The sequence below is a fragment of the Hordeum vulgare genome, chromosome 4H (genome assembly GCF_904849725.1).
Source record: "Hordeum vulgare subsp. vulgare chromosome 4H, MorexV3_pseudomolecules_assembly, whole genome shotgun sequence".
In the NCBI taxonomy this organism is placed as follows: Eukaryota; Viridiplantae; Streptophyta; class Magnoliopsida; order Poales; family Poaceae; genus Hordeum; species Hordeum vulgare.
The window spans coordinates 296,069,792-296,084,324 of NC_058521.1; the positions used below are offsets into that span (position 1 = coordinate 296,069,792).

The window sequence follows — 14,533 nt, forward strand, 5'->3', positions numbered from 1 at the left end:
TCGGACGAGAGTCAATAGGAAGTTAAGAGCTATGGGGACAAACCTTGGAATCGAAAGGTTTTAGACTTAGTAGAACTAAAACTGAGTACATGAGGTGCGGTTTCAGTACTAATAGACACAAGGAGGAGGAGGAGATTAGCCTTGATGGGCAAGTGGTGCCTCAGAAGGACACCTTTCGATATTTGGGGTCAATGCTGCAGAAGGATGGGGATATCGATGAAGATGTGAACCATCAAATTAAAGCCAGATGTATGAAGTAGCGCCAAGCTTCTGGCATTCTCTGTGACAAAAGAGTGCCACAAAAGCTAAAAGGCAAGTTCTATAGGACGGCGGTTCGACCCGCAATGTTGTATGGCGCTAAGTATCGGCCGACTAAAAGACAGCATGTGCTACAGTTAGGTGTGGCGGAGATGCGCATGTTGAGATGGATGTGTGGCCACACAAGGAAGGACCGAGTCAGGAATGATATGCGAGATAGAGTTGGGTAGCGACGATTGAAGAGAAGCTTGTCCAACATCGTCTGAGATAGTTTGAGCATATTCAACGCAGGCCTCCAGAAGCTCCAATACATAGCGGACAGCTAAAGCGTGCTGATAATGTCAAAAGATGTCGGGGTAGACCGAACTTGACACGGAAGGAGTCTGTAAAAAGAGATCTAAAGGATTGGAGTATCACCAAAGAACTAGCCATGGACATGGGCGAGTGAAAGCTTGCTATCCATGTGCCAGAACCATGAGTTGGTCGCAAGATTTTATGGGTTTCACCTCTAGCCTACCCCAATTTATTTGGACTAAAGGCTTTGTTGTTGTTGTTCTATATATGATTTACTGTCAAAATTAAGATTGTTTTTTAACAACTTTGTTAAAGCTAATATGTGAAGTGAATAAAAACAGAGGGAGTACCAAATAAGGATGGACTATATACTACTCCCTCCGTCCCAAAATAAGTGTCTCAACTTTGTACTAGCTATAGTACAAATTTGTACTAAGCTTGAGACAGTTATTTTGGGACGGAGGGAGTATATTATATACAAAGGGACACAATATATGACAATCAAGTATGCAAATAAGTTGTACTTACAGCAAGGAATGCAGTATCATTCCAAACAGCTCTCTCCAGAAGTCGCTTTGCCTTATTCCCGACAAAAATAGGGGAAGTAGGCATCGCTTCAAGCAAGTTCTCGTCAAGAAGTACTTTATCGCTACCATTTGAATCAGGGTTATACCGTGATCTCGTTGAGCCCTTCAAATCATATAATCTTGTCACACGACGTTCAAATAAAAGATTTTCCATGGCCAGAACATCCATTCTCACCTCCTTTCCGCCTTTCAGGCTCTTAACCTATTCATTCCCAAAAGATAATATTGAGGAAGAGGTCTAGACATAAACACTTCTGAAGATTACACATACAAATCAAAATTTCCGACTCAAAAAACCCAAAACGAGGTTGTGACTTTGCAAAGAGAAATATAGCTTCGGCTGCTATTTTTTGAGCAGAATGTTAGCGAAGCATAATGCAAAATATGGAGGTTCATTTTCTACATGGTTAACCTGATAGGAGCAGGGCTCCTACCAGGGTGTGGCCTTAGGTTATAGGGGTGGAAGGAGGGTTGGCGAGGCTGGAGGCGCGGCCGACGACGCTGGGGCGCCGTGATCGCACGAGAGAGAAGAGCTGCAGGGGCGGCTAGGGTTTAGGGTTCCCGGCAGAAGTCGAGCAATTATGATTGCTACTTCTTAATCTCCAAATGAGTCTTTACATGGGTATATATAATCCCTTAGGTGCTAATGAAAATAACGCTAAGTTGGGCCAGGCCCGTAACTGCCTGCGCCCTTGGGCCTAACTGCCTGCACCTGTGGGCCTCCTCCGGCTATAATGCACGCCGGTCATAACATAACCACCCAAAGTTGGGAAAACATGACTACGAAAATAACACCAGTATAGAAGGAGGGCTAGTTCCCTCCATTACATTCACTCACTAATAGTTCTCCAGAAAAGACTACTAATATAAATGGAATATTCAGTTCCATCCGGAAAAATAACAATCAGATATAGGGTTTTCCAATATAAGCAATCCTCAACAAAATGAAGTCAACTAAACTATGGTAATATGACCATCAGAAAATTATATACGAAAGGCAGAGCAAATAAATTTTATTGTTCAGTCCATGCAAAAGGCACACAGGAATTCATGCAGAAAACAGTAATTGAAACTACCTGATAAATACCAAGAATTTTTGCAATGCAAGTAGGACTGCCAGTGCCAATTGACTCGGACAGATATTTAAAATAATCTGGAGCAAATTTCATGAAAGATTCCAATTCCGTTTTGGTAACCTGTTTAATTATGAACCTGTCATCCAGTGATTTTGCAAAGAAAACATTACTCTTGCCTCCTTGAGCACCCCATTTCTTGCAACGACTTAGTGACCTGACAAAGTCACGCTCTGATGGACAGCATATTCTCCTCAATGCATCGAATTGTTTCGCATAGTAACAAATTACTGTGTACTTCACTTGTTCTAGAGGACCTTCATCTCCAAAATTAACCTTTATGTGAGTTACTTTACCATATACAAGTGGATCCGAAGTGGATGGGTTCTTGCTTCCTGGAATGGAGACAATATTGTCGTCTGTTGACACAACACTTCTTAGAAGTTCAGAAGTAGTTTCATCCACTGATTCAGTTAAGGATACACTTCTTGAATCACAAAGTGGGGGTGAATTATCTGTTGCTTCTCTTTCGAGCTCATCTGACAGCTGAAGATGGTATTCATGAGAGGCAAGTGCATACGAGATGATGCTAGTAGGTTCATCATCGTATACTCCAATAACAGTGTCATTGATCCCTATAGGAAAGAGAAATTTGGGCCCAATCTGTCGCTCCACTGCCCTTAAGAAAGAAATATAAACAGGTGTATATTCAATGAGCGCATCAAACCTTTTTGAACGACTCCACTTCTTGTTAAGAGAACGGTACAATTGTAAAAAAGGCATTCCTATCCAATTGGAATGGTCCTCTGCACTATCCCCTAGCTTGTTCAGCAATACAGAGGCATACGAAGGTGTAGTATCGCTGATATGTTCTTCTGAGTCCTCTGACGATGCCGTAGAATCTGGCAATGTTATCTTGCTAGTAACAGGATCATTCTCACCAGTCCATTTTGCATCCAATGCATTTGACACATCCAATAAACTGGGAAATTGCCCTTCTGAAAGGGTGCGTCGAGCAACAAGATCAGGCTCAAAAGGAACTGAATCCCCATTCACACTGACGCTGGTGTACAAAGGTGTTTGGATATTTCTTTGGAGGAAATCCGACTCACTTGTGGGTATTCGCTGGTCAAGATTACAATAACTATTACTTGGATCAACTCCGCTGCAATTCTGCCCACAAATGCTTACCTGGAGATTTTCAGCATATTTAACATCTTTATTAGCAGCCACACTGCCACTATTTTCACTTTGAAGCTGTTCTCTGACATTTGGATCAGCAACACTATCCACGGAATGGATTGTCTCCTTATCACCTTGCCTGGTGTTAGATAGTTCATAACGATTCCTATCTGATCTTGCAGCAAATAACAGCCTTTGATCCCACAAGTATGAATGGAAGAGTAACTGTCTCCTCAGCCTATTAATCTCGAGAATGTCTGGTTGACATTTCGGCACTTCCTTTTTCAAAACTTTATTCAGACATCCCTAATTAGTAGAATTAGAAATCAATCAACTGACCTCATAAAAGTGCATACAACCAGCACTAGAGGAATGGAATGGTATCTTTTATGGCGCTTAAATCATTTCAAGGACCACTTACACAGAAGTTCTGGAACTTTCTAGTTGATTTCATGTTCAAACCAAGAAGGCTGACATGGTAGCACCTTTGTCTTTGTGTTTGTTATCACTAGATCTGTCCCCTACCTAATCTGTGTTGAAGTATATGTGGATTGCCTAACCTTCTCCATCAGTTCCATCCTTTGGTTCAACTGGTTGGTGCATAAAAGCTATTGATATGATAAAAAAGCCAAGAGGTCTTGGATTCAAGTCTCGACTTTCACAATTCAAATAAAAATTGTTTGCCCTCTATCACATGTAGGCATTATCGAGACACACGTGAGTGTGAGTGTTTTAAGTATATGTGGATTTACCTAACCTTCTCCATCAGTTCTAAATGTTGGTGTATGAAACATAATATGGATAAGACCTAAACGTGGACAGAAAGATGGTGAGTAATTGAGTAATGTTTTTAATTCAAATTACAAAAGCACTCACACTCACGTGAGTAAATCCACATTGAAAGTTTCATATACTTGGCTCTGGAAGATTCATATTAATATTTGGGCACCTTAATATTTAAATTAAAGTTTCAAATTTGTAGACCCTAAACCCAAGATTTCTTAGCTGTGATACCATATTAAGTTTCATGCACCAACCAGTAGAAGCAAAAGTCCAAACTGATGGAGATGGTTGTGTAATCCAAACATACTTCAACAATGTGCACAAACTTACTAGTCATAAATATACCATTACCCAAAAGATTCATATTGCATTCTACGCACATGAAAGTTGGAAACAAATGAGTCGGGTCTTGTTCTCTACAAAGCAAAATGAGTTGGGGCTTTAATGGTCACTGCTATATTTTGCTGAGTTGTACATCGACAGATGCTAGATTTTCTCAACCTTGTATGTGCATGTGGTATAGTTCAAGCCATCTGTCCATGACGTTGGAGCTGTCTAGTGGTGTGATTTTTTCATGTGTTGAAATTACAATTATGCTCTATTTTAATGGATATGTTACAAGAATGTGGTATCAAAAGGCAGCGCACCTCAAATTCTAACTTTTCCTTCCGAAACATGCCTTCAAGTTCAGCAATGTAATTGGTACATTCCACATTGAGAGAACTGCTGTGAGCCTTTTTCTCAGAGATCAGGTGTAAAGTACGTGATACTTCATCAAACAGAACCTTTGCCCGGTCAATAACCTGTCAAATTTGATCAAATGTTAGCCATTGAGGTGAAAACCGAACAGTTCTATGATAGCAAACTATTAAAAATGGAGAAATAACTTCAATATGTTTGAGAAAGGCAGAAACAGACACAATTTTTATGCAAACCAAGCCTACTATTGCTATACGATACATACCTCGTTTACTTCTTTCTGTATCCAGTCCAAAGGCTGGTGAGTAAAATAAAGTTTATGAGGTGGTACATGGACGGAATGAACATTAATAGGTGCATATCGGAAGCAAGCCACCATTTTTCCGAACCTATATAGAGAAGCAGATTATCAGAAACCAAGATGCCCAATCTGTTATAATTTAATATGAGATTCATGGCCAGTCTTCCGTGGTGCCTACTGACTAGGAAAGTAAACTGAGATTAATTCAGTCTGGAAAGGCAATCATCTGAACACAGCTTACCCATAGAATCGAAGGCAGTCCCTATGGAGAGAATGACCACAACTGGCTACCCTACTTGCAGCTGCATGATTTGAGAAGCTAAGCTCCAAAAATTTACCAAGTGACAAACCCCAAGCAGCATCAGACATGACAATCCTATGAGTAGCTGGTGGAAATCCATCACTCCAGGGGCACTTTAGACACCTGTGCCACATCCAAATTTTTCCATCCCGTTCTCCTGGTAAAACAACATCTGTAAGTTTTCTAACTGATATTGTTAAACTCCCCTGGCGATGAGTGTAGCAATGGACATGAGCTTCAGGTGGCTTATCACAGGATCGGCACTGATAGCCCTGTATAAATCATTGTAACTACTGTGAGACATGTGAAGAATAGAAACGAAGAAGTTAATGAAATTACACATACAGGAAACGAGAAGGAAGGGGAGAAAACCTGATCAAACAGGTAGTCACGCAAAAATCTTCCTAGAGGCTTGTCAAAGTTACCATAATACTTGATGCGTAACAACTGGGAACGCTCACAAATAGATCTTTTCCATACACAACGTATGGACAAAGAGACTAAGATGCTCTGATGGTCAGAAGGCACAATTTCTGTCTTATTTGATGTGATATCATTTCCTTGACTGGTTTCTTGATTTTGCACTGCAGGACTAGACATTGGTTGCACTGCCAACAAATTATTAGCATTGACGATTCTCACATTAGGCAAAGCATTTGAACCCTCTAATGGCTCCTTGAGATTAGAATAATTAGTAATATTTGTGCTGACTTGAGACGTGCTCTGATGATTATTTGTGTTGATTGAATCTGCTCTCACTGTCTTACCATCTGAACTGGTTGAATAATCAGCATGGTAATCACCAGAATACACACACTTTTTTCCTACAGTAGAATATATATGTGAAGGATCCGTGGGTACATCATGTGTCGTGATTGAAGACATGGATACAGAATCTGCAGTTGCAGTCACCTCTAATTTATCACCATTCCTGCTGTTAAAACTACAACCACTGGTACACGATGGTCCAAATGAATGAGAGTTGGCCTTTTGAGAAGTAAGGCAATCACTGTCTACTGGTGGTTCAACCACAGCTGTTCCACCTGGGTCAGTTGATATAACATTGTCTGTGCCCAGGTGCTCAAAACTATCAGTTGCCTGTCGGCTGTTGGAAATATTAATTGTGAAACCTGGCACCATCGAAATAGAGTTGTCTACAGTAGATCGCTTATCTGGTAAGGTTACAGTCAGTGGAGACCTCAAGGGAAATTCTGGCAGAGTGGCACCTTCATCTGCAAGGAAAGATGTTTCTAAGGCCAAGTGATATGCTGCAAATATGCCATACTGGACCACATGCTTAATTTTCTTTAGCTCATCCATGCTACCGCCTTTCAACAGAACCTGCAGGTCACAAAGGGTGAAATGATATTTTCAGGAAGATATTATGCATCTTGCTGAAAAAATTAAAATAAAATGTTCTGAAAGCCACCATCTCAAATAGGACTATCTTTTTTTAGAGAAAAAAATGTTAATGTTGTGACACTATTTGGTTTGCAATACATTCACAAGCAATGGTGATAAGCAAACAAGTTATTGTTACGACTTACGATCAACCTAATCCTAAGTAGCCCTATGTCTCTTTCTGTAAATAAAATAGTACATGCATTTTTGGAGCTCAACTGTCCACGAAAAAACAACAGGAAATAGTTATATCACTTACAGTGCAACCTAATGGCTTTGCGCATCCTTCAAAAAACATCATGTTCTTCAGCGTTTTCTTAGTCTTATTACCCGAAGTCACGGAATGTTCAATATGTTTGTCTACATGAAACAACTCACAATAACCAAGTTTCTGAGATGGTAAGAGATCAATGGAAGGAACTATCTGAGCACCTGTGCAACGAGCTATACGCTGCAATAGGGATTGCTTAATATTTAGAACTAGTGATATGTTCTTTTCTAGAAGCAAATCTTGAGCATAGCGAGAAACAGTATTCTCGACCAAAAGTAGATTAGGTTTTTGAGCTACAATCTTCGCGACCGCCATTTTAAGGTGATCTGTTTCCTGTATATCATAGAACAATACATGTAAGGTCAATGCAAGCTAAAGATTGCATAACAAGAAGCACGAAAAGGTTCGTGAACCTGCTGGAGCAATGTGTCAATACTTGACAGCTGATTCGTAACTCGATGATACTCAAGAGCTCCAGCAAGTAGAAGAAGGCGAGGTTTTTCTATTCTGGAAGTCATGCGCCTATGTGCGACATTCTTCTTACAGACTACTCCTTTCACAACAGTGCTGAAAGAAAATGGAGGACATGTTTCAGATAATATTCGAACTGTTATGTCTCGATGTAGCATCAAAGTCAACACTGCCCAATGCTATTAACGGGATGCACAGGATCACCATTTATTGAATGCAGACCCCATAAAGGGGGGAGGGGGGATATTTATAGATAAAGCTTCATGAAGTGTCAACCAGGATCTCAGTTGTAGCTACTTTGAGTCTAATGTATAAACAACAAGAGATATCTTACCTTTCACTACGGTGTCCACTTGCTAAACACTTAACTTTGACATATCCACCAGGATCCATGCCACCACCTTGGCTTGTGTCTGGTCTGAGGAAGTTTGCAGCTTCCCATGATACCGAAGTAACAATCTCCAACCAACCCATGTCATCACCTTCCTCTAATGTGATATTCTCCACCTGCAACAACTGAGAAATCAAAGCCCTGAAATGTCCGTCAACAACATTCTTCATTACTTTCTTGTGTTCTTCAGTTGAGCGGTCTCTACTTCGAAATTCTCCACTACCGAAGCTACTTGATGATTGAAGGTAACACCGTCCACCATCAGATACAGGCTCGTCATCGTCATCGTCGTCATCAAACAAATCAGTTTCTAGCTCATCTTCTTTATCTTCTGGTTCCGGAGGAATCCAAAAATAATCATTCATCTCAAAATCCACTGAATTTGTATCTGCAGTTTCCAGAGCATAAATGGAGGATGCAGCCCCGCAGTCTGAACTATTATCAAGTTCTGGTTCATCCTCCACTTTGGTGACTGGCAATGTACTGGTGAATCCATGGTCAACAGCACAAGGTGATAACTCTTTTGGAATTACATTTACTCCAATGGTCTTTGATATTGTTGTTTTGTACGATGCATCAAACTCATCAAACTCATCTGAGCGGAAGTATTGGTTATTATGCTGTTTATGTTGCACCTGACTGTCAGAGCAGTAAGCACCAAACTCTTCATCTTCGTCGTCACTCCTGAAGAAGAATATGACATCACATGATGTGGCAGGAGTTTTTCAAGCAACATAACTTGTTAATTAGTCAAGTGCCACACAAGAAAATCAATACAATTTCATCTTAAATCTTCAGTAAACAAATTTTATCCTTTTCTGAAGCTACACTGATAGTAATTAAGAAAAACATACTGCATAATATGATATAGCGGGGTATTTAAGGAAAACAAACCATACTACACTACAATTTAACTGGGTAATGTTATAAGATGAGGTCTTATTCAGAATACCTGTTTGTGTAATAGCCAAACTGCATTAGGGTAGAGTCATCTCTGTTTGAAATAGTGGACATACTTATCTCAGGCACATGGCTGTCTTGCATACTGTGGGAAACTTTGTCTTGGGAAAATTTGGGAGGGGGAGGACCAATGTTGGAAGCACGAGCCATATGCTGATAATTTCCAGTAGAGTACGATGCAGCTGGTATGCTAACACTATTAATGGTGATAGTTGACTTTGTACTGAACAGGCTCGCCTCAGACAGGGAAGGGCTGAGCACCGGCAGTATCTGTTTGACAGCAGCAATTTGCTCTTGCTCCCATTGCTTAAAGCAAAAGTTGCAGACACGAATCCTGTCCCCCTCATCATTGCTTTTATCAGGGCCACTTGGAACTGGGACAGAATTCCCTGTGCACTTACCACAGAATATGCGCCCACAACGACGACAATGGTGCCTGCGGTTGAATATGGTGAACTGTGCATCACAGTCATAACACACTCGGCAACTGTGATCAGGCATCCAGAAGTCCCTGGAGACATTGTCCGGTTTCGACCGTCGAGGCAGCCATGATGTCAAAAGCTTAACTACATCAGCAAAAGTTCTATCAGAGGCCTCCATGGGTCGCTGCAATGGTACCACCTTGAAGAAATCCTCATAGTTGTATCCTCATCTGCTGCAAAAGAATAAACGTAATCAGGAATACACTCAATATGACATAATCCCTGACAAAGAAAAGAGCTTTGTCCAAGAACGCATGCAGTCAAACTATTTGAACTTGGTGATAAAAAAATTGAAAATATTATAATTTTGTTAGGTCATGCATATAAAGTGCAGTAGAAATTGGTCGTCGAAAAGTCATGTTTTGTATAACATGTAGATTATGCTACAAAGACACATTCAATCCTGTAGAGAGTGAGTTCATTCGTGTATTGGTTAAGTCCGGCTGTAATGTTTATTGTGGGAGTCCAGACGGCAGTGTAGCGCCGGCATTTATTCTAGACACTTTGTGTAAGCCTATTTTATATTAAATTAATAAAATAAATCCAGCCTTTCGCTAAGAAAGATCTTACAGGGAGAACTATCTAAGAGCATCTACAGCCGAACCTAGCAAAATCCGCCCCCAAACGTCCACGGACACGCCCGTGACTGGTCAATACGCACTGCTCTCCAGGCACAGCACAGGAGCTTCGACCTCACAGCCGGCGCGCTCCGCGGTCATGGCCTCTGCTGGCGGCCTCACCGTCAACGGCACCGTCGTGACGGTCATCCCCGATACCTCTTCCTCCACCACCAAGGCCCAGGCGACCTTCGAGCTCATCCCTGGCGCGTCCCTGCCTCCATTAATATGTTGCCACTCACCTGTTCGACGGAATGCTCGACCCAAGTTGTCGCCGTCACCCACGTCGATGAGGTCCAGGACGCCACCACAACCGTGCGCCCCGAGCCCGGCATCGACATAAACGACAAGGAGATCGAGCAGCTCACACCCACGTGGGCACCGGCCACCATCAGCACCGACACCTTCTCTCTCAACAAGGAGGTTGTTCCTCCCGTGGTGACCAACACCAACATCGACCCCAAGGCCAGCATGCAGGAACTGGACACCTCACCGCTGCCCTCCTTCAACACCTTGTCACCAGCAACGAGCGAGTTGGACAATTACGCCGTCATCTTCGTCCCTGACATGGTTGCACTGACGCCGACCAGGTGCTCGGCAGAATGCCCCGTCCCTGCAAGCAACTGGATGAATCCTCTGTCCGCCCTGAACTATGGTGCTCACCATGTGGCAAAGAGCATAACCAGATGCTTGCCACCAGGATGGCTAGGGATCGAGCAGCGACCATGGCCACCCCATGTACAAGTGGAGATCAATCACTTGTTCAGGCCTAGGCCGTGGCCATCATTCAAGTGTGAGCCAGATGTAGGATGTCCCGAGGAGCCCTGTCCAGTTACTTGTTGTCAGCTTATTTCAAGGGTAGAAGCTTTCAATTGTTTGCAAGTAGTAAAGTTCTGGCAATATCTACCAGATGATACATGGTTGCAACTATGGCCCTTCTGGCTGTTGCATCCTGCTTATGCTGGACTTTTTGACCTTGTCATTCCCATTTTGAGTGTATCTGTTAACAAACCTGAGGCTGCAAGGGAGTCACTGTATCACGGTCTTTTATCACATGAGGCCGACCAGCGACATGTGTTTAAAATGTTTCTTCTAGTGAGAGTCAGTTATAAGGATCCATGGCCATTGTTCGATAGATGCCAGTTGCCAGCAACATCTGCTCAAGATACTTCAGATGTTCAGCTGCCAGTTTATAGATCTGTACCCGGTTATCCGGAGGATCTTGCTGCTACTAATGTCGACGACATGCTCAAGCCCACTGCTGAAAATAACTATAGTGAAGGCGTTCTAGTCAAGGACAATGCACTAGATTTTTCATGGGAGGCGAGACTGAACAACAAGAGGACGTCTGCAAAAGAGAGAATGCCACTAAGGTTCCTACAAATTATAAAGTGTCTTCTACGAAGAATCCATTCACTCTAGATGAGACCAGGAGTGGTGACTTATTGGAGCTTGCTTCTAGTTACCATTTGAGGGTGCCAAATGTTTCTTAATCAGAGCAGGAGCTTGACTCTACACCTTCAACAGTTTCCACCAAAATTGGCATTGCTGACGAGCATCGGAATTCAAAGGGCGATCATAAACAAAATTCCTCTTGCTGTTGTTTCCTCCTTGCAACTCGTGACCAGCAGAAGGTGAACTTCAGTACATCAACAAATGCTCTGATCAGCCCACCTTCTCAGCAGCTGGGCCATAACATTGGCGTTCAGAGCATATCCGAGCTCTTGCTGCACATACTACAGGAGACTTCCTATTGTAAATCCACTCCCACTGACCACAAGCTGGTCAATTCTGATTCTTGATTGGATGAGCAGCACTGGTCATTCCCTGGAACTGATGCGGACACACGCAAACATGAGGAGTATGGTCATTCCATACAAGCGATAATTGAGGAGTCTGCTTATGAGCTGTGGCGTCCACCTAGTCGAACAAAAATTGTAAAGTTACAATCAGGGCTGCTTGTGAAGTTCAGAAGATCGCAATTTATTCTTCTCTCTTTGCTGAAGCTACAACCAAAGCCTGCGTGGAAGCTTAATCTTTTTGTTACCGCCGGGCTGAGCAATTGTTGTTATGAGAAGGTTCTTCTTACTCTGAAAAATTCAGCAAATACATTGATGTTGCTTTGCTTTTCTTGTCATACCATTGCTAGTACCATTGATGGTTCAGCAAGAATACATGCTATTACTATGGCATCATGCCCAGGCTTTGTCGTCAACACATTCAAGCGGCTCCCTCAAATGCAACTTCTGATGATGTGCGCAAACTGTGCAAGGTCTGATTCTGAAGAATTATCAGTGTTTAGCTACGGTCTGTTTACCGGACGGCCATGCCAACTGATAATTGCAAGAACTCACTGGCACTCGCCCTCGAGGGATGTTAAGCAGGTGATGGGTGCATATTTCACTAGTCAGCTATGGAAAAATACAAATAACTTGAAGGCTGGTGGATTGGAACTTTGCACAAGACATACAAAAATGCTACAGATTGTAGAAAAAATTTGGGGCCTCATAACTACAATTGCAGTGGGGAACTATTGTTCAAGTACTTCAGTATCTGTTGACGAGGGTGATATGCTCACCGCAAAGAAGGTGAGTGGTGTTCTGATACTACGCCTGAAGGCACGATCTAATCATGGAGCTTCTTCATGGCATCGATGGTGCACTACCGGCTGTGACCAAAGGCCTTTTCAAGAAGGGAGGCTTATCATCCCCATATACGCCTTCGCCAAGCAAGATTTCGTCGACCAGTTATGTCAATAACTTCTTAATGGGGACCTCCATCAGCCACAACTACTTCTACTATAACTTTGAAGTCTGCCATGGCTACAGTTACCACAGTTACTCCAAGAGAGTCCATAAACATCGAGTGCCATGGGATCCGGGGGGTTGTTAGTGGAATCGGCTTGGGGTCAAGCCGGGTTTCAAGAAGGGAGGGATGTCAGCGACCCAAATACTGCTGCATCGGCCTAAAGCAAGAGACGACTACTTACGGTGAGGAAGGGCAAACGAGTGGACTATCCGGGATTGGATCAGCAAACGGCACGGCTGCTTCCTCCTTCCCCTACCTTCTGTATTCCTTCCTCCTTCCTCCCCCAACTCCTTTGTATCATACCTTGATTCCCATGTAATAGAGTAATCTGCGAGTGGAACCTAACAATTTTAGAGCAACCGCAACTTCAGCCTTAATTTAACCCCAAAAAATGCAAGGAAGATACTGAATTAATAATATTGCCGGGGGCTATACCTCAAGGCTACAAAACTGATTAGAACTAGCACCACCAGGGCCATGGCAAAAATTTCATCAGAATCCGCAAAAGGGCCTCTAAGAGAACCAAGATCAATCAGGTGCCGCCTACGAGAAAACAAAGTGTGATATCACCACAATATGCCGTGCCCCGCACCCATGTTGCGTCGAGGCGGCGGGGCCGGGGCGGCAGCGCTGCTCTCGCCGGGCATTGGCGCCGGCGACGCCGGGGCCACACGGCACGAGACGGCGCGCTGCGCAATTCAATCGGGAGACCGTTTAGCTGCGGTGCCGTGTCAACGGCGGTGGGAGAAACCGATCGGGATGGGGCCAGAAGATCGAATTTTTGGTTCGCGAATCCGCAGAGGAGAGGAAGAGAGACGAACGGGGAGAAAGAGAATATGGGAGGGAGTTAATTTCTATTTCTATATTTTCTGTACGGTAATATTTCTTCAATTTTGTGGTTTGTTTTTCGCATGTGGGGCGTGAGGGTGACAACTAGGGCTGGGTGACGAGGAAGTCGCGGAGGGCCCACAAGGGGCTCCTCGGGAATCTGTAGCGCTGGTTTTGCCGTCGCCGATTTCGTGTACAGGAAAACGTTTATTTTCCAATTGGCTGATTTGAATCGAACTCAAGCCTCCATCCGATCGCGACAGACCAAACGTCTCTGGACGTCGCACGCGGCACGATCAGACCGACTTGCTGACAGGTGTGCCTCCCCCCTCCCGCGTACACAATGACATCGCTAAATCGAAGACGATAAATGGTGTTACGTAAAGATATAAGAATGAGATCATTTTTTAAGTGTATTAAGGTGTGACCTGTCAGTTTATTAGTCAGAAATACTCCCTCCGTTCCTAAATATAAGGTGTATCTTTTCTAATAATAAATCCGTCGTGGCATTTTTGCGAAAAAGTCCCTTCATTTTCAGTTAATCAACCCGTAGTCCTTTTTTATGTGTTGAAAACGTTTTGTTGTGCCACTTTTACAAAAAAAGCCCCCGACATTTCCTGAAATCAACCCACGGTCCGGATTTAAATCAGAAAACGAATCGTTTTTTGCATTGTTCAGAAAACCCCCTGATGTTTCAGGTAATCAACCCGTCCTCCGTATTTTAATAAAAAAAAACTAACTTTTCACTTAATCAATCCAAATTTTATCTAAAACAAAATTATCCATATTTTTAAAACCGTAACTCCAATTTTAACATGTTATATAT

General features: G+C 42.9%; 1 protein-coding gene across 7 annotated transcripts in view; it reads right to left on the reverse strand.

Moving 5' to 3' along the window:
• Window positions 1-13,761, reverse strand: part of LOC123448528 (1-phosphatidylinositol-3-phosphate 5-kinase FAB1A-like) — a 37,944-nt gene extending 24,183 nt beyond the window's left edge. The window contains exons 1-12 of one of the 7 annotated variants that reach the window (XM_045125453.1): window positions 13,315-13,760; window positions 13,061-13,207; window positions 8,965-9,627; window positions 7,956-8,696; window positions 7,564-7,717; window positions 7,139-7,483; window positions 5,851-6,819; window positions 5,419-5,750; window positions 5,142-5,265; window positions 4,825-4,980; window positions 2,216-3,700; window positions 1,081-1,341 (exon numbers count right to left, since the gene is read on the reverse strand). In XM_045125453.1, the coding sequence (XP_044981388.1) occupies window positions 1,081-1,341; window positions 2,216-3,700; window positions 4,825-4,980; window positions 5,142-5,265; window positions 5,419-5,750; window positions 5,851-6,819; window positions 7,139-7,483; window positions 7,564-7,717; window positions 7,956-8,696; window positions 8,965-9,572 (5,175 nt within the window). In that variant the 5' untranslated portion in view covers window positions 9,573-9,627; window positions 13,061-13,207; window positions 13,315-13,760. Of the gene's footprint in view, window positions 1-1,080; window positions 1,342-2,215; window positions 3,701-4,824; window positions 4,981-5,141; window positions 5,266-5,418; window positions 5,751-5,850; window positions 6,820-7,138; window positions 7,484-7,563; window positions 7,718-7,955; window positions 8,697-8,964; window positions 9,628-13,060; window positions 13,221-13,314 lie in introns of all 7 variants that reach the window. The other 6 variants (XM_045125454.1, XM_045125451.1, XM_045125457.1 and 3 more) reach the window with 6 other exon arrangements.
• Between the last annotated feature and the right edge of the window lie 772 nt (window positions 13,762-14,533).